This window comes from Hordeum vulgare, chromosome 5H (genome assembly GCF_904849725.1).
Source record: "Hordeum vulgare subsp. vulgare chromosome 5H, MorexV3_pseudomolecules_assembly, whole genome shotgun sequence".
Classification (NCBI taxonomy): domain Eukaryota; kingdom Viridiplantae; phylum Streptophyta; class Magnoliopsida; order Poales; family Poaceae; genus Hordeum; species Hordeum vulgare.
Genome location: NC_058522.1, coordinates 114,001,197 through 114,019,190, shown reverse-complemented (window position 1 = coordinate 114,019,190; position 17,994 = coordinate 114,001,197). Strand labels below are relative to the sequence as shown.

The 17,994-nt window shown below is 48.8% G+C and overlaps 1 protein-coding gene across 1 annotated transcript; it reads right to left on the bottom strand.

The window, feature by feature from the left end:
* Nucleotides 1-635: 635 nt before the first annotated feature.
* On the bottom strand, nucleotides 636-12,861 carry LOC123399086 (2-alkenal reductase (NADP(+)-dependent)-like). The gene is made up of 5 exons (XM_045093505.1): nucleotides 12,428-12,861; nucleotides 3,088-3,265; nucleotides 1,968-2,134; nucleotides 1,261-1,343; nucleotides 636-1,140 (listed from the first exon to the last, which is right to left on the bottom strand). The coding sequence occupies exons 1-5, from the start codon at nucleotides 12,659-12,661 to the stop codon at nucleotides 762-764; spliced, it is 1,041 nt and encodes a 346-aa protein (XP_044949440.1). The 5' UTR covers nucleotides 12,662-12,861; the 3' UTR covers nucleotides 636-761.
* Nucleotides 12,862-17,994: the final 5,133 nt, after the last annotated feature.

The following is a 17,994-nucleotide window of genomic DNA, read 5'->3' as shown; positions in this document are numbered from 1 at the left end:
CCATAGACTTGGCTAGCAAAATATAAACTACTCCGATAAATCATACATTTTGTGGCATAAGGAATCATTGAAAACTTCTTTTGTACATGAATCTAACAACATAATTTTTGTGGCATATATCCTATATTTTGCTAATCAAATATATTGCCAAAATTTGTCTCAAGATACAAGGGACCAATAAATCATGATGAAAGAAGTAGTAGTTGCCAAGTCCATCATTAGGTTGGCTCCTGGTGTTGGCCCCGATTGAAATGCAGTCATGTGACCTTTCTTCCATACGGTGCTACCTCCAGCGTACGATGGTTCCTCTAAGAACACAAAACCTTAGCCTAAAGATTTATACCTTATGTGCATTTTTTTCTGATAATTTATACCTAGTGTATGTTGGTTTGAGGTTTACATTATGGTGCCAAAATGATTGTTGAATACACCCTCATCCTCTCTCCCATTTTCTCCCGACGCTCTCGTTAAATTTCTAGGGTCCTCACTGTGACAGGCCATAGTTGATTCGCACAAATGGTCCAAAGCATTGGACAAAATCCATATCCAAAGTGCTACACTTAAACAATAATATCTTACTTTATGTATATATATATATATATATATATATATATATATATATATAAAGGTAAAAATAGAGAGAAAATATCAACATTTTTGACATTCCATCGACACACATAGATCAGTCATGAACACAGACACTTCCACATATCCAATATGAATATATTGCACTCCCGTATCTTTTCCGTTAGCCTGTCCCGTCACTCATGTGCGATGGTGACCAGCTGCTTCCCAATGTTGCGCCCGGAGAAGAGTCCGATGAGCGCCGTCGGCACGTTCTCGATCCCCTCCGCAACATCCTCAACAACTGTGATCTTCCCTTCCTTGAGGTAACCCACTATCTCCTCCTCAAATTTGTTGTAGGTGCCGAAATAGTCCAGAACCATGAATCCCTCCATGCGGATGCGCTTGGCAACAAGGCAGAAGAGGTTAGGGGCACCATTCGGCTGCTCCAGGTTGTACTGCGAGATCATCCCACAGACGGCGATACGGCCATTCATCCTCATATTGGGCAGCACCGCGGCTAGCATCGCGCCGCCGACGTTCTCGAAGTAGATGTCGATGCCCCGCGGGAAGCATCTAAAAGGAAATATCAAGAGGGAGAGAACTATGTTTAGCTTTCATTTCGTTTTTGTGAAAGAGGTTAGCAGCCATCGGCGATATTTGGAACTTAGAAGATAAAGAAAATGGCTTTCAGACCTCTTTAGTGCGGCGTTGAGGTCCTCTTCCTTCTTGTAGTTAAAAGCATCGTCGAAGCCAAACTTGGTTTTTAGGAGATTGACCTGAGGTTACCATAAAGACAAAAGCAAATTTCTCATACTTTTACCTTTCAAAGTCAACCATGGGACTTTTGCATTCCTCCACATAATATTAAAACCATAGAAGAGAAAGTGAGGATAACTTGTTACTTGCATGCTAGATTTCTGACTTCAGGAGGTAAAATGGCTCCACTTGGAACTTGTATGAGTAATGTTCCCGACTACATGCTTTCCATCTTTTTAATCCATAATGAATTGATTACACTGATTAACTTCTTTAGGGCTAGGATTTCTTTGGCAAGAGGACAAGAACGGTAAATAGCACCTTGCCAATTGGCCAGAGGTTACTATAAAATGGTTACCGTTGAAATTGTGCATACATTCGACTTTCTTCTTCTCAATGGAATACTCGAATATAATCCAGTTACTAGAAATAACTAGTATTGTGATCCCTATGTTAAATCATGAAACCATTGTAAAAGCCATCACATTAATTTTCATACCATGACGGAGTATATTTTAGGTCAGTGAAAAAAATATATCCTGAAGTTGTTCAACCAATTCATCGTTCAAGTGTGGGAGTGAACTATTAGACCATCTCAGTGAGACAAAACAAGTGAAAAAATGAGTATGCAAACAAAAAAAGACCTTCTCATCGGAACCAGCACTGCCAACCACATAGCACCCATTGATCTTGGCAAGTTGTCCAACAAGCTGCCCGACAGCACCCGACGCTGATGACACGAAAACATAGTCACCTTTCTTAGGTTTTGATATGTCGAAAAATCCAGCATATGCAGTAAGTCCAGCCATGCCTGCATTAGCAAAGTTCTTGGAAATTTAATGAAAAAATAAATAGTGTATTTTATCAAATTTTAAACATCGCTAGAGCCTAGAGGTAGTAACCTCGCATGTTAGACTATACAGAAGATAAGCTTAGATCATACCAATTTCCGTTTTGGGGCAAAGAGCCTAAATCATAGCAGTGACCAGCTTCATGTCTTATTCTTTTGCTACATGTAATTTAGCCATCCATTTTGGTTCTTTTGTATTTGAATGATTTCAAGATGGTTCACCAAGCCTGCCGCACGTTGCCATCCATTTTGATTTGTCGCTGTCAAATTCCAAGGTATGATTCCTTGAAGGAAGGTGCATGCATATATGAATCTCCATCTTAGATTTATGAGAGTTCGGACTAGTGTATTCCCTTACTGTCCAATAGTGTATCTTTATTCCAATTCCTGTCCACATTAAGTAACTAGCATACCATGTACTCCCTTTGTTCCAAAATAAGTGTCTCAACTTTCTACTAGCTCTAGTATAAATTTGTACTAAGCTTGAGACACTTACTTTGGGACGGAGGGAGTACATGTTTCCAGAATTTTGGAAAGTTCATTTGTAGTTTCTATATATAAGTTGTTTTATGTAAAACAAGTAGTCAAGCATGCCAATTAACATCACCACAAGGTAAAGTGAACAAATAAATGGTGACAAACTAGGGTGCCATATAGTGTTCAGAAAAACTAGGGTGCCATAGGTAGAAGTTGGGAACTCTTGCAATTCTGCTTTGTGAATCGAAAGAACCTTGGTCGATCTTTATTTTATATGAAAGAAAAGAGAGTTTTATTCGCTAGCTTGTACCAAAATTCTGGTTTGTGAACCAGATATAGTCAATGAGAAAAGCAAGTACGTGCTTCATTTGATGAAAAATGAAATTTTGAGATTAAATATGGCACTTTGCTTCTGACAAAATAAAAAGTTTACTCACCAAGAACACCAGTGTAGTACGACAGAGGCACTTCAGGATGGTTGATCTTGAAAAGAGACTCTGGATTAGTGATCAAAGTGTATTCTTCACATCCGCTCATGCCCCAAACAAGATCACCCGACTTGAAATTCGGGTGCCCGGATGCTACCACCCTTCCTACTGAAAAAGTGGCCAAAACCTGGAATAATCATACTCGGTGAGGCATTGGATCGATTTCAGAGAATCCAACTACAGTAATGAACAAAACACAACAGTCTTCATGTCTTTGTTATCCAGTAAAAGAAAAGTACCGTAGCTCATACTTGACACGACAATAGAGTATGCTACAGGTTATAGTTGCAAATAACACCGTGTCGAGTGTTAAATGTTCAGACAGTGAGTAGATAATAACCTCTAATCAATGGAGTGTTTCCCTAGAGCAGGAATTTGCTAGTCGTATCATATTCTTTTGCACTCTTTTCCTTTTTTTCTATTTTTTTCCTCACCTTGTGTAACATACTTTTTTATTTACATTTATGTATGAAAATAGTTTCTTGGTTAAAAAAACAACCATGAATAGGATGAACAACAAAATTTGATTGATTACTATTATTAGTCGCACACGTCTAATAGAATACGATTCTCAGAAAAAAACTTACGCTAATACAGCACTAAAGGGCACAAAAGTTTGAGATCAATTCTCTGTTATAAATCGGTCTGAGTGAAAAATAAATGGACATGATTTTTTTCTGTGAGTAATACGGGTATTTCTATGAAATAACAATAATAATAAATGGGAGAATCTAAATTAAAGACGCCGCATGGCGTCCTTTTCATGCGGCCGGCAGGCACGCACAACCACGTTTGCATGCGGTGGCCCCGTCGATGTTATAATGTGTACATGTCACTGTCTAGTTACAATACTTTATGCTAAATGCTACAGTGCTACGCTACATTGCGTTTTGTTTACTTTGCTACTCACCTACTCGCATTTGCTAAAGGCAGGGAGCTAATTAGCTGCATTTATAAACTGTCATCATTTTTTTGTACTATCACCTCTCAATCTGCATGCATATCAAAGATAGCTTTTTCAAAACAATGTCATAGATGTGCTTGCCAGTTTAACTATCTCGAATTGTGATTTTTATTATAAGTAATTGCCATGATTTGTTATCCTTTGGTGGTTATAACCATACATTTTTTGACATGTTTACAGGTGATTGCCAGTAATGATTTATTGTGCTTGCCAATTTTAGATATGATGAGTTGTCAACTTTTTACATGTCATTGCCAAAAAAGATTTTTGTCTGCTTGCAATTAATTAATTCAAAGTGTCATATTTTACATGCAATTGTAAAAATATGGGAATTAAGTTATTTATTGTCAGACAAGTGAGTGTTTAAAAATATGACAAGTACATGCAACAATATGGTAAGTACGGACGGATTTTTTTGTTGTCAAAACATGTCAATATGGGATCTAGTTTCAAAGATCTCGTCACAACAAAGTCAATGCTGAAAACAGAACGTCTATCAAATTAACTGTTTTAGAGATAAAACTTTTTGAATTTCAAACATGAGAGGAAATTATGATGACAACATTGCGTGCATGCATGGGAGAGATAGAGCGTGGATTTTCTACGACATGACAGGCTTTTTCAAGTAAAGCAGCGGAGGGAAGGCACTAATTTTGCATGCTACATTACATTGGTAATTAGTTGGGCCGCCATGCGGCAAGGCGCACGTGCCGCGCCGCTACATATAGTGGAGTCCATAATAGATAAGATACTCCCTCCAATTCACAATAAGTCATGTTATAAATATCTTCGATAAAAAGAAACACCTTCAAATATTTTTTATCGAAAACTAGAGACTGTTTCATTTAATTAAGATAGTTGGAACACACAAGGGTTTAGTTAGGCATAGCCCGTAGAGAAAAAAGAAACAACCCTAGAGTAGGGTGAACTAAAAGAGTTAATATTTACAAGGCTCTAGGATGAACTAAAAGAGTTAATATTTACAAGGGTTTAGCTGGGCATCGCTAGTGGAGAAGTAAGAAACTGCTGGATATATTAGCACTTTTGTGATTGATTTAATCCCTAACCAAAACATGAACATGACAAGTACGTTATGAAGCTCATAGCGGAACATAAACATGTAAGCCCGGACTGAACATTTATTACAAGAAGAATAAATTAATATCATAAATATATCAATTACGTCTTCGCAACAACGCAATGTCGTAAAGACATTACAGATGCATACAACCAAAAGGTATATAAATAAAGAAAAGATCCCGCTACAGAGATCGATTTCTTGTGGCTGCAGCATGAACCACCACCTAGACATCACCGAAGTCCAAATTCTTCAAAAGCAACTCCTTCAAAAAGGAAACAGTGCACAAGCACTGTCACCGCCCGATTGTAGATATTAGGTTTTCATCTTGGAGAAGATATGCACTCTCAAAACAATGCCTTCAACAAGTTCACTGCCAGACACAACCAATTAAGGCCAGGCCTTTGGTTTTCATCTGAAAGCTAAGACTCTGTACTCCGCGTGTGTTGGCGCCCCCACTTGCCGATACCGCTGCTACGAGTTACGAATCACCAAACAAAGTCCTCATTGTTGCGATGACTTGATCCGCCATTACAAGGCATTGGATCTCAGTCGCCATGACGTTCTCCGTCACTGTCTTCACCATGGAAATCAAAATACCGACGTGTCCCATAACATCAACATAAACCAAAACTTCGCACCACACTCTCCCGAAGCCACTCGGTGTGAAATTGAGACGCACACGACCAAATCCAATTCGATCCAGCAATCTAGAGGCGACAAGCACCTAGTGAAGATCTTTTGCGAAGCATTCCGGAACTCGTCAATTGTCCATAAGGATTGTCAACCGGCAGAACATCACCTTAGAGTAAAAAGAACCCGAGGACCGCGCCACCCGCCAAACCTCGACCCGGACAGAGGAGACGAGAAAAAAATCGAGACTTCGGAAGAGGCAAACGCCACAAACAAGGAGAATTCCACGGTGGCCATCCCCACACTGCTGCCCACCGCCGCGGGAGGGCAAACGGTGCCACCCGCAAGATCTGGCAACTCCAGATCCGGGCGGGGCTTGCCGAGAGCACCCATGCACCTAGGCATGGCACGCCACCAACCACACCCCCTCCAAACAAAGTCGAGGCCCGCCTGCACCCCGCTCCCAACCCCAGCCCCACGGGGCAACGAGGATGACCCCCGCCAGCAGCACACCTACTGACATGCCACCACACCGGAAGATGGCCCAGCCTAGCCGGACGCCAGTGGCCCCTGTCGTCTGGATCTGATGAAGGAGTGCCGCCGCAGTGTGCAAACTTTCCTTCCCCACACACAGATCCATGCCACCAGATTTCACGCAGCCACGGCCGCTCTGCCAAACAACAGCACCATCGGCACGCTGCCCAAGTCGCCGTCGCGCCGTCCCGTGCAAACGGCGTGCTCCTCTTCAGGGACCTGCGTCTCGCACCGCATCTCACCAGATACGGAGGAAAGGAGGCCCTGCCGCCAGCGATGCCACCAGGTTTCTCCCGGAGGCGCCATCTCGAGACGACAGGGAGGAGGGGGAATGGGGGGGAGTCCTGACCGGCGGTGGCTAGGGTTCGCCCTGCCGCCCGCGAGAGCGACAAGGGAAATTCGACGCAGCCAGGACAGAACATAGAATCAAATCATGAACACAACATATCCAGCTAGCGAGAACAATTGGGGTTGAACATCCACCTAGAGAACATCCACCTAGAGAACGGTTAGGGTTGAACATCCACCTAGAGAAAAAGACTAGACTTCTTGGCAATTTGATAATGGACTATGCCTTGAATTTTTAATTGAGCGTGCAGAAGTTGCACCAATTATGAGATTATACTTGATTGTTGAAGTCTAACCCCAACGGTGGAGCATATTAGTCACACTTCTAATCTGTTTATGAGCTTCCTAGAGATTATCATATCTCATAGATTGTGAGGAGTCGGGGTCACATACGTGTGCTCCTCCAAAAATCGCTTTGTGGGATAGCATCTTGCTTACACGAGCTTCAGAACACATTAAGACAAATGCCAACATGCCTTAAATATTGTGAAAATATTGCATCTCCAATGACATGGGGTAGTAAAGATACTCTACTTAGTTAACCACTGTTTGTTTTTCTCTGGTACTAATCCGTGGGATCTTTGATCACACATGTTGGGTTACCATCATGGCAACTCATGTGGGTGTCATACCAAGCTCAGACGATGCATTTTCTATCACAACATGTGATAGCCCTTTCATGAAGGGACGTACCGGATTCTTAGCCGACTGGATATAATCCAACGCTATAACTCTGGAGTTTCTTCAATGCCTCATAAATTTCAGTCTTCTTCATATGTGCTTTATGGATTGCATGTTATTCTTTGAACTCTTTGCCTTGACAATCACTGTCTGATTGTGATAGTTCATAAGGATATATAGCCGAAACTGGCTTGGGAACCACTAACAAATCCATCAAAAGCTCTTGAAGCTGTTCTGCTCTAACACAAGTTGTGTCCAATGTTGTGAGTTATACTTTCATAGTCGATCTCGTTAAGATTGTCTACTTGCGAGACTGCCAGGAAACACCACCACCATCAAGTGCAAACACATACATACTTGTGGCTTTCATCTCATCAGCATCAGAGATCCAATTCACATAACTATACCCCTCAAGTGTCGTTGGGTACCCGATATAGTGAAGTTTGTGGCTCAAAGTACCTTGCAAATAGCACATGACTCTTTCAACAACATTCCAATACACACCTCCCAGTTTGGAAACAAACCGGCTCAGTTTGCTCGCAACAAAAGAGATGTTAGGCCGAGTAGCACAAGCTAGGTACATGAGTGAACCAATAACTTGTGAGTATCTCATCTAATCTATAGCCGATCGTTCAAACTTTTAAATCTGCACACTAGGATCATATGGTGTTGGAGAAGGTTTGTAGTTCAAATAGCCAAAATGACTCAAAATCTTCTCAACATAGTGGGATTGAAGAAGTGTAATTACACTCGCATTAGCTTGATGTTCAAGACAACATCATTCACACCTAGGTATTTCATTTCAAAGCAAAGTCCTTAACCTCCTCAACCATTTTGAGGTTGGTTCCAAATATTAGTATGCCATCGATATACATACACATGATAAATCCTTGACTCCCACCATGACGATAGTATAGACATTTGCTAGCTTTATTCACAACAAAGGAAGCAGATGTCAATTGTTTTTATCTAACTTGTCATGCCATTGCTTAGGTGCTTGCTTCAGACCATAGAAAGATTTCAATAACTTACACATCTTTAATTCCATTCAATACAAATCCATATGGTTGTGGCATGTAAATTTCCTCGCCTATCTCTCTGTTTAAGAAAGTCGTCTTAACATCCACCTGTTGGATGAGGAGACCGTGGGAGGCAGCCAAACATGAGTAACACTCAAATGGTTGCTAGTCTGGCCACATGTGAGCATGTATTGAAGAATTCTTCTTCTTATTTTTGTGTATAACTCTTGACCACAAGCCAAATCTTGTACTTTTCAATCGTACCATCAAGCCTAATCTTCCTTTCGAACATCCACTTGTATCCCATTGATTTTCCATAGGCACGGTCAGCGACCTCCCTTGTCCCGTTAGCCAAGATGAAATCTTTCTCACTACGGATTGCATCCTTCCAATAGTCAGCATCCGAAGATGCATAATCTTGTGAATGAGAGTGGGAGTATCATCCATGAGGTATACAAGTAAATCACCATCAAAGGACTTTGCAGTCATGTATCTCTTACCCCTACCAAGAGCTTCCTCGTCACCCCCTCAATATTTTCATCACATGTTCATTCATATTATTCCACCAGAATGACAGGTTCACAAGTCTCATTAAATTTCAGTCTAAAAGTGCTTTGCATATCTCTCATGGAAAAAATATCCTCAAAGAATGTAGCGTCTTTAGACACCATGATCGTACCAACCTTCACGTCAGGTATGTCAGATTTCATCACAAGAAAACTATAGCCAATTTTATGTTTGGCATAGCCTTGAAAAACAGACTCCATAGTCTTTGGTCCCAACTTATGCATTTTGTTTATCGACAGTCCATGTCACTGCCCGTCGTTGCATCCCCTGCATCGTTCCTCTCTTCGCCCGACCGCCCAACCCCGCCCACATCTGAGCCTCGCCCATGCTCCCGCCAAATCTGTACCCCGTCCATCCATATGCGTCTGGTGCCTCCTTCGGTGGCGAGCGCAGCTCCCCTTCCCGCGATGAAGTTTTTGGCTCGTGACTTGACTTCCTCTTCTCTAATGTCTATCCCAACGCTTGGTTTTCTCAGACCAAGGCCAGTGCAATATCCCTGCTCGGCTTGCCGATGCTGGTAGCGGTGGCACCTACGGGTGCCGTCACCACCTTCCTGGAGGTGCTGCCATAGCTTTCATCTTTTCCATCTTTGAGCATCAAGGGAAACTCTAGGCGGATTATTCGAACTAGACGACGACCGCATCTTGACGTTGTTCCCCTTTAGGAAGGTGATGTCTTGTTCGCTTGTGGCATCCCAGCCGATGGAATTGGAGATGTTGGTCGTCATGGTTTATTTGGGAAGCTTCTCAATGCTAGGCGAGTTTTGTCGTGTCGTTTCCTCTGTTTGGTCCCAGCATTCCATGTCTCTCTGCTATGCGCATTATGTCTACGTCTTCTTGCATTCGTGTCATGTGTTGTATCATATTTTGGTCTTGCTTTTTCTTCTTCTATCAATGAAAATATACACAAAATTTGCGTACTCATGAAAAAAAGTTGCTAAGACACTTCCAAGAAGAAAGCAGAGGTTGCATCTGCCTCTTCCTTTTATAAAGATCATCATCATGGTGACATGAATCATCTGAAATGCTAGAAATGACTTCGTTTTCCAAGGTCTACAGCCAAATCTGTACATACGCCGGTGGAGATTTAAAGTGGAAATGAAATAGCTGGTTTCTGATCTAGAAGGAAAACATACAAAGGGCTGCAAGAGGCTTTCTTCTGACTTATTGTAGAGAGCTTGTGACCTTGTATTAATTTCTTTTATGTTCTTATGTTTTCCTGTACGTCTTTTTAACCAAATATAGGTAGATATACGAGGGACATGTGGCCTATAAGGCCAGTCCTTCCAATAATATAACCACCTATTTGGGACTTGGCTACCTAGAGTAAAGTCTAAAACTGCGGCACATATTTAAGTCAGAGTGTGTGCATTACTTTGAGCTTATATTGAACTGTTGAAATGATGTGATTTTTAACACACAAATTATTACATTATTTTTCAGGTCATCTACAGAGCAACTGCTTGAATCCGTATGTGACCCTTACTCGGCCATGCCTGAGTCAAGAAGCATATGGCTATTGGATGCAACCGTTAGGAGACGGTTGCACGAGATACTTACAAGCAATTTGGATGATGATCCAACAATAGGCTAGGTATTTAGTCATCTTTTTTTATTTTCACTGGTTGTGACACTTTTAATGTTTAATGCATTTTCGCTCTTCTTACGAGTTTGTATCAAACAACATACCATATTAACTATTAACTATTTGTTTAATAGCATGGCTGCATGCATCGTACTAATGCAGAGCCCGAGGCAATCTTCCATTTCAACGAAAAAGATACAAAGGGGAACCTACTGTACTTCTTAAATAACGGAGTGAGTTGATGTATTAAAAACCTTGATCTGAGCACTCAACATGGTTTTTAACCTAATGATATGCTGAGATATTAGAACGACTTCAATGGAACGACCCATTTCATCCGCATGCGTCTGTTTGGGTCGACGCGGATAAAAGTGGAGGCCCAACGTGCCGACCCAAACGCAAATCGCGTCCGTCTGGCGTCCACGTAGATCCATTTCCGTCCCAAAATTACGCCTGGAATGCGTCGGCGCGGACGCGGAGCGGACGCGCCGCGCGTCTCCTCGACGTCCACCGCGTTCCCACCTATAGGCCACCTAGCCGACACCGGTCGTCTTATTTATGACGACCACCGACAGCGGGCCCACTTGTGAGCCTCAGGAAGCATCCTTTTTTAAGTACGCGTGCGGAAGCACCATCGCCACCATCCAGCCCAAGCCGGCGACGCGGAAGCGCTCCCCGCCTCCACCCACTTGGCCGGAGGAGGCCTACACGTGGACGGGCTAGTATCGCGAGTGGGTGAGCGCGCCCCCCATCCACTTCGCCGCGACGCCGGAGCAGGAGGCCACCCACCTCGAGCGCTAGAAGGCGCATTGGCTCCGCCAGGAGCACGCCGACAACGAGGAGAAGATGCGCTACGAGGCCATGCTCCAGCGCGATGCGGAGGCGCTCCGATTCGAGGAGGGGGAGGAGGAGCACGCGCGGCTAGCCGCAATGCCGCCGCCCCAGCAGACACCGGAGGAGGATGCCCTGGCAGCGTACCAGGCGGCGTTCGGGGGGCTGGCTCTGCTCCCGCCTTCATCGACCTCACCGACGATGGCGACGCCGACACCAAGGGCAAGGGCAAGGCCGACGACGTCTAGGGCAGCGTGCGGGGCGGTAGAAGGCGGGCACGGACTTTTTTTAATGTTTTAATTATGTTTAAGTGGACTTTGGCCGGGGTTTGGCCGACAACTTATGTTTAATTATGTTTATTTTGAGTTTATTTCCTGCGAGCATTTTTTTTCATGCCGGCATATTTGGATCAGCCTTCCCGTTGGATGGTCAAGCCGATCCATTTCAGAATGCGGACGCGCAAGTCCGCCTGGTTGACCCAAACGGACGAAAAACGGACAAAGCGCGCGTCCGTTTGGGTCGCCCCGTTAGAGTTGTTTTTAGAGTATACATGACAGGTACGTGGAGGAACCTTACTGTATATACTTAAAAAATGGAGCGAGTTGATATATTCCCTCCGTCTCAAAATAAGTGTCTTAAGCTTAGTATAATTTTGTACTAGAGCTAGTACAATGTTGAGACAGTTATTTTGGGACAGAGGGAGTATTAAAAAACTTGATCTGAACACTCAACATGGTTTTTAAAATTCACCGTGAAAGGAAAGTTGCCAAAAGAGGATGGCGCCAGAAATAGTATTCTGCTCAAAAAGGAAAAGAAACCTCTATCTTAATTCGGCCGCGCTGGCTGGATCGCGCGCACGCGGGCCAGTTTCGTTACTAGTTGGATTTTTGTGCTACCTAAAAAATCCAACTAGTAATAGCCTAGAGTTCACACAAAACAGTTCATTGCCGGTTGCTAAAAAGACAATTCATTTCCTGCAGGAATTAGGAAATAACCCAAACATTGATAAGAAGTCGGAAATAATGGGCGTGTTGGGTAACTATACGGTACCTCCCCTGGCACGAACTGCTCGATGTAGCTGGCCTCGTTGTGTTCGCTCATCCGGTTGCGCATGTAGGGGTCGCAGGAGACGTAGAGGTTCTTGACCATCACGGACGCCGACCCAGGCGGCACGGCCAGCCGAACGGCGCCCGTCACGACCTCCATGTCGTCCTCCGTGGGGAACCCCGTCACGAACTGCTTCAGGATCACCCCCTTGTTGCTCACCTCCGCCGCCGCCGCCATTGCTCCTTCTTGCTTCGATGACGTATCAGGCCGCCGATGAGAATTGAGACGGCGAGGACGGGGGTGTTGACAGTGGCCTTTCTAATCGTCGTGCGCTGCGAGGTGCGTACTCACGTTTTGTATGTGGCGGATCGCGGATGGAGCGGGTGGTGCGATCATGTGCGTTTAGAGCTGGTAATCAGTCAACCGTCAGCCGGATATCCATTGATTCGGAACGAGTTGGCAGCAGCATCGGACAGGGAGGCCACGGCCTCGCTTCCCACGATGCTGGTAGTGGCCTAGTGGAGAACGCCCGCGATTCGCGTCCGTTGACCTCGTGTGAACGATGGGAGTCGTGTTAGGCGCCGATCAGATCAGTCGGTGACGGTGACCGTGAAGGCGAGAGAAGATGTACGCACACTTTGTATTTTGTTTCGTACGTGCCTTCAGTGTCCCATGCCGGCGCAGATCACCGGCGGCACGGCGGGGAGCGCCGGCCACCAGCGGCTCGGGTGGAGGCCGCCCGGCGTGCAGCCGGGGAGGAGGCGAGGAGCCGGACACGCTAGCTACTGATGGGCTTGTTGCAAAACCGCCTCCACGATAACCCCACGACCTCTTCTTGCGGCACCAGGACTGGTTCCTTAGGCGCCACTCCTCCTGCCGCCCTAGTAGTGATCCACCTCTCCGCATGCATATGCATGCATGGCCTTGGCCGTTGTAACACTGCCCGCCGGGCGTATATATGTGTAACACCTCTGATGCAATAGATATCATCTGAGCCTAGTGATCTACTCTTCAGTTTGGTATCAGCTCTCTCTACGATCCTTCTTCCCAGCCATGCACCGTCTCCTCCGCCGCACCCGTTCGGCTGAGCTGGACTCGCTGCCCCTCTCCACCCCCATTCCCTTCGCCGCCACGCCACCCGCTGTGCCCACACCGCGGCCACCGGCTCCCGCCGCTGCCCCCGCACCTCGTCGTGCGCCCCCTGCCGCCCTGGGCAAGACCCCCGTCCGGGACGACGGCCTGCCAACCCCTTCGTCGCCGCCTGCCGTCGTCGCCGCCGTCACCCGGCCTGCCGTCGGTGCCCTCCGCACCGCTGGCAGCGTCGCCGTTCCCCGCCTCCATCTTGGCGGCCCGGACCGCGCCCTCGTCCCGTCCCTCAACCTCGACGATGGCGACGTCGGCCCTTCCTCTACGGCAACCGGACTCCCCTCCTCCATCGCCCACTACTTCACCACTAAGCTCCAACTCGAGTCCGACAACTACACCCGCTGGCGCCAGCTCTTCTACCTCATCGGCTGCAAGCACGAAGTCCAACACCACCTCGACGTCGCTGCCGAACCACTCGCTCAGAGCGCCCTCTGGCGCAACGACGATCTGACCATCGTGCTCTGGCTACATGGCGTCGTCGACGACGACCTTCTGGCTGCCGTGGCCACCCCCGCCAGCTCTGCCCACCACATCTGGCAACAACTTGACCTCCTCTTCATGGACAACCAGCCCGGCCGCGCCGTCATCCTCGGCGCCGAGTTTCGCAACCTGGTCCAGGGGGACCTCTCCATCGCCGAGTACAGCCGGCGACTCAAGACCCTCGCTGACGCTCTTGCGGATGTCGGCGAGCCTGTCTCCGACCAGTCGCTCACTCTCCAGCTCTTGCGCGGCCTTAGTCGCAAGTTCCACGTCATGGCTACCCTCCTGCCCATGCAATCGCCGTTCCCTTCCTTCGTCCAAGCGCGCTCCAAGCTCCTCATGGACGAAATCTCCGCCAACGAACGCGCCCGCCTCGACGGGCGTCCCGAGGCCACCGCCACCGCTCTCGCCGTCGGCCACACCCCCGGCAGCGCTCCCGCCGATCGGAGCCCCTCCGGCGATCGCTCCTCCACCGACCGGGGCAAGAGCCCCACTGCCTCTCCCGTCGGCGAGCGCGGCAGAGGACGCCGCGGCCGTGGATGCGGCCGCGGACGCGGGCGCGGCTCCACTGCCGGACGCGGCACACCACCACCAGGACCCGCAGCACCGCCGGCCGTCTTCTTCGCCCCCTACGGCGCCCTCCTCCCCAACGTACTCGACGCCCGCCCGCCCTGGGCGGCCCCCAACGCGCTGGTGTACTCGGTCCCCGCCCGCCACCGTCCCATCAGGCCTACCCTATGGCTGCTCCTCCCGCTCTTGGCCCCGGGCCGTCCTGGGAACAGTACCACCAGCTGTATACGGCGCTCCAAAACTTGACGCTCCAACAACAGCACGCCGGCGGCACGCCGGACTGGTTCCTTGACACAGGCGCCACATCGCATGTTGCAGGTAACGCGAACACTCTCACCTCGTGCCATTCCCCCTCTTTGCGTCATTCCTCTGGCATCCTCGTCGGTGACGGCTCACGCCTACCCATCACCGCCGTTGGCTCCACATCCCTCTCCAACTTCACTCTCAACGACGTGTTGATCTCTCCCACCATCATCAAAAACCTCATTTCAGTACGTCGTTTTACCATCGACAACTTTTGCTCTATTGCTTTTGACCCTTTTCGTTTTTCCGTGAAGGACCTAGCCACGGGGAGAGTGATCATGAGATCAAATAGCCACGGCGATCTCTACCCCTTCTTCAGCAACTCCGGCGTGCAGACAACCCTCTCCATCACCTCCGACGACCTATGGCATCTCCGCTTGGGTCACGCCAACAACAACACCGTCTCCACCATCGCCCGTAGTTTTCTTCCAAATTGTAATAATCGTCCAAGCCAACATGTTTGTGTTTCACGTAAACTAGGCAAGCAGCCCCGGCTGCCCTTTCCGCATTCTACCTCCACGACTAGTGCCCCTTTTCAATTAATACATTGTGATTTGTGGACGTCACCCGTGCAAAGTTTTTCTGGCTTTCAGTATTACCTTGTCTTACATGATGATTACGCGCACTACTCGTGGACTTTTTCGCCGCGTCACAAATCGGATACCGCCGACACCATTACTCGCTTCTTTGCCTATGTCCTCACGCAATTTCATGTCACCATCCAGTGCATGCAATGCGACAATGGCGGTGAATTCCTCACTTCCTCCCTGCGCACTCTCTTCTCTCGCCACAACTCGTCGTTTCGGCTCTCTTGCCCACACACCTCCCCACAAAATGGCAAGGCCGAACGTCTTATACGCACCACCAATGACATCGTTCGCGTCCTGCGTATACACGCCACCCTCCCACCACCGTTTTGGGTAGAAGCCCTCCACACAACAACATATATCCTTAACCGACGCCCCTCATCCGCCATCCACTTTCACACCCCTCACTACAGACTCCTCAGAAAACACCCCACGTATGATCATATGCGTGTCTTTGGCCGTCTTTGTTTTCCCAACACCATTGCCACATCCCCACACAAACTCGCCCCGCGATCTTCCCAGTGTGTCTTCCTTGGCTACCCCTTGGAACATAAGGGCTACCGCTGCCTCGACTTAGCCACTTGCAAAGTCATCATTTCCAGGCACGTCACGTTCGACGAACGCTGTTTTCCCTACCATACTGCCACAAACCCATCTGCCCCCGCAGCACCTGTCACAGAAAATCGCAACCCAATCCCACCTCCTCTCTTTCCGCGCCTACCACGCGCATCCACCAGCTCCCGCCCATCCCACGCCCCGGGATCCGCTCCCGATCCACCTGGATCCGTGCAACAACCAATCGCCGTGCCTCCCGCCCCATCGCCTGGGCCGCTGCATGCGGCAACCCACCAACCTCCCCAGCCGTGGCCTCCCCCCTGCCCGGCACTCCTGGCCCCACCGTCACGTCGCCTCCCTCTCCTGCCTCCCCACGCGCCCATGCAGCCGCTACATGCGCGCCATGCGTCCCACCACCAGCGACCCCACCATCTGTCAGCTCCTCTGCCGACCCTCCCGCACGCGCGCCTCACGTCCCAGCGACCCCACCTTCCATCAGCTCCCATGCAGAACCTGCCGCGCGCGCGCCTCACGTCCCACCGTGCGCCGTGCTCGTCGATCCTCCTGCTAATCAACACTTCATGCGCACCCGTAGTAAGTCTGGCTTCGCCCAGCCCAAGCTTTTTCACGCCACCACCTCCTCCATCAGTCCCATTCCTTCGTCCTACCGTGTCGCCCTCTGTGACCCGAACTGGTACGCTGCGATGCTTGAGGAATACAATGCACTGATGCGGAATAATACTTGGTGTTTAGTGTCTCGCCCTGCAGGTACCAACGTTGTCACCGGCAAATGGATCTTCCGCCATAAGTTCCATCCCGATGGCACGCTCGCCCGGTATAAGGCGCGCTGGGTTCTTCGCGGCTTCACCCAACAGGCCGGTGTCGACTGCGCTGAGACATTCAGTCCAGTCGTCAAACCGGCCACGATCCGTGCGGTCCTGAGCATCGCCGCCGGCCGGTCGTGGCCCATTCATCAACTGGACGTCAAGAACACCTTCCTCTACGGCCACCTCGCCGAGACGGTCTACTGTCATCAACCCTCCGGCTTCGTCGACGCTGCTTCACCGTCCCATGTGTGCCGGCTGAACCGTTCTCTCTACGGTCTCAAGCAGGCCCCGCGTGCGTGGTTCACCTGCTTCACCGCCTACCTCCGGACACTCGGCTTCGTCGTGTCTCGCTCGGACACATCGCTCTTCATCCTTCGTCGCGGTGACCACCTCGCCTACCTTCTCCTCTACGTCGATGACATCATCCTCACCGCCAGCTCCACCGCGGTCCTCGACTCCGTCATCCAGTCGCTCCACCGCGAGTTCGCGATGACTGACCTCGGTGCGCTTCATCACTTCCTCGGCATCAACGTCACCACCACTACGCATGCCTTGTTTCTCTCCCAGGAACAGTATGCCTTGGAGATCCTCGACCGCGCGGGCATGCGGAACTGCAAGCCCATCTCCACTCCGGTCGACACGTCCGCCAAGCTCTCCATCGACACCGGTCCTCTCTTCCACGACCCGTCGCTCTACCGCAGTCTAGTTGGTGCACTCCAGTACATCACGTTGACGCGCCCCGACCTCTCCTACGCCATTTAGCAGTGTTGCATGTTCATGCATGCCCCTCGCGACTGCCACTATCAGCTCGTGAAGCGCATCCTCAGGTATCTCCGTGGCACGACTCAGCTGGGGCTCTGGATTCACCACGACACCGGCACTGAGCTCATCGCCTACTCCGACGCCGATTGGGCAGGCTGCCCCGACACATGGCGTTCCACCTCGGGCTACTGCGTGTACCTTGGCTCCAACCTTCTCTCTTGGTCCTCGAAGCGTCAGACATCCGTCTCGCGATCGAGTGCCGAGGCAGAATATCGGGCGGTCGCCAACGCCGTCGCCGAGTCGGTATGGCTCCGCCAACTCCTCGCCGAGCTCCACCACT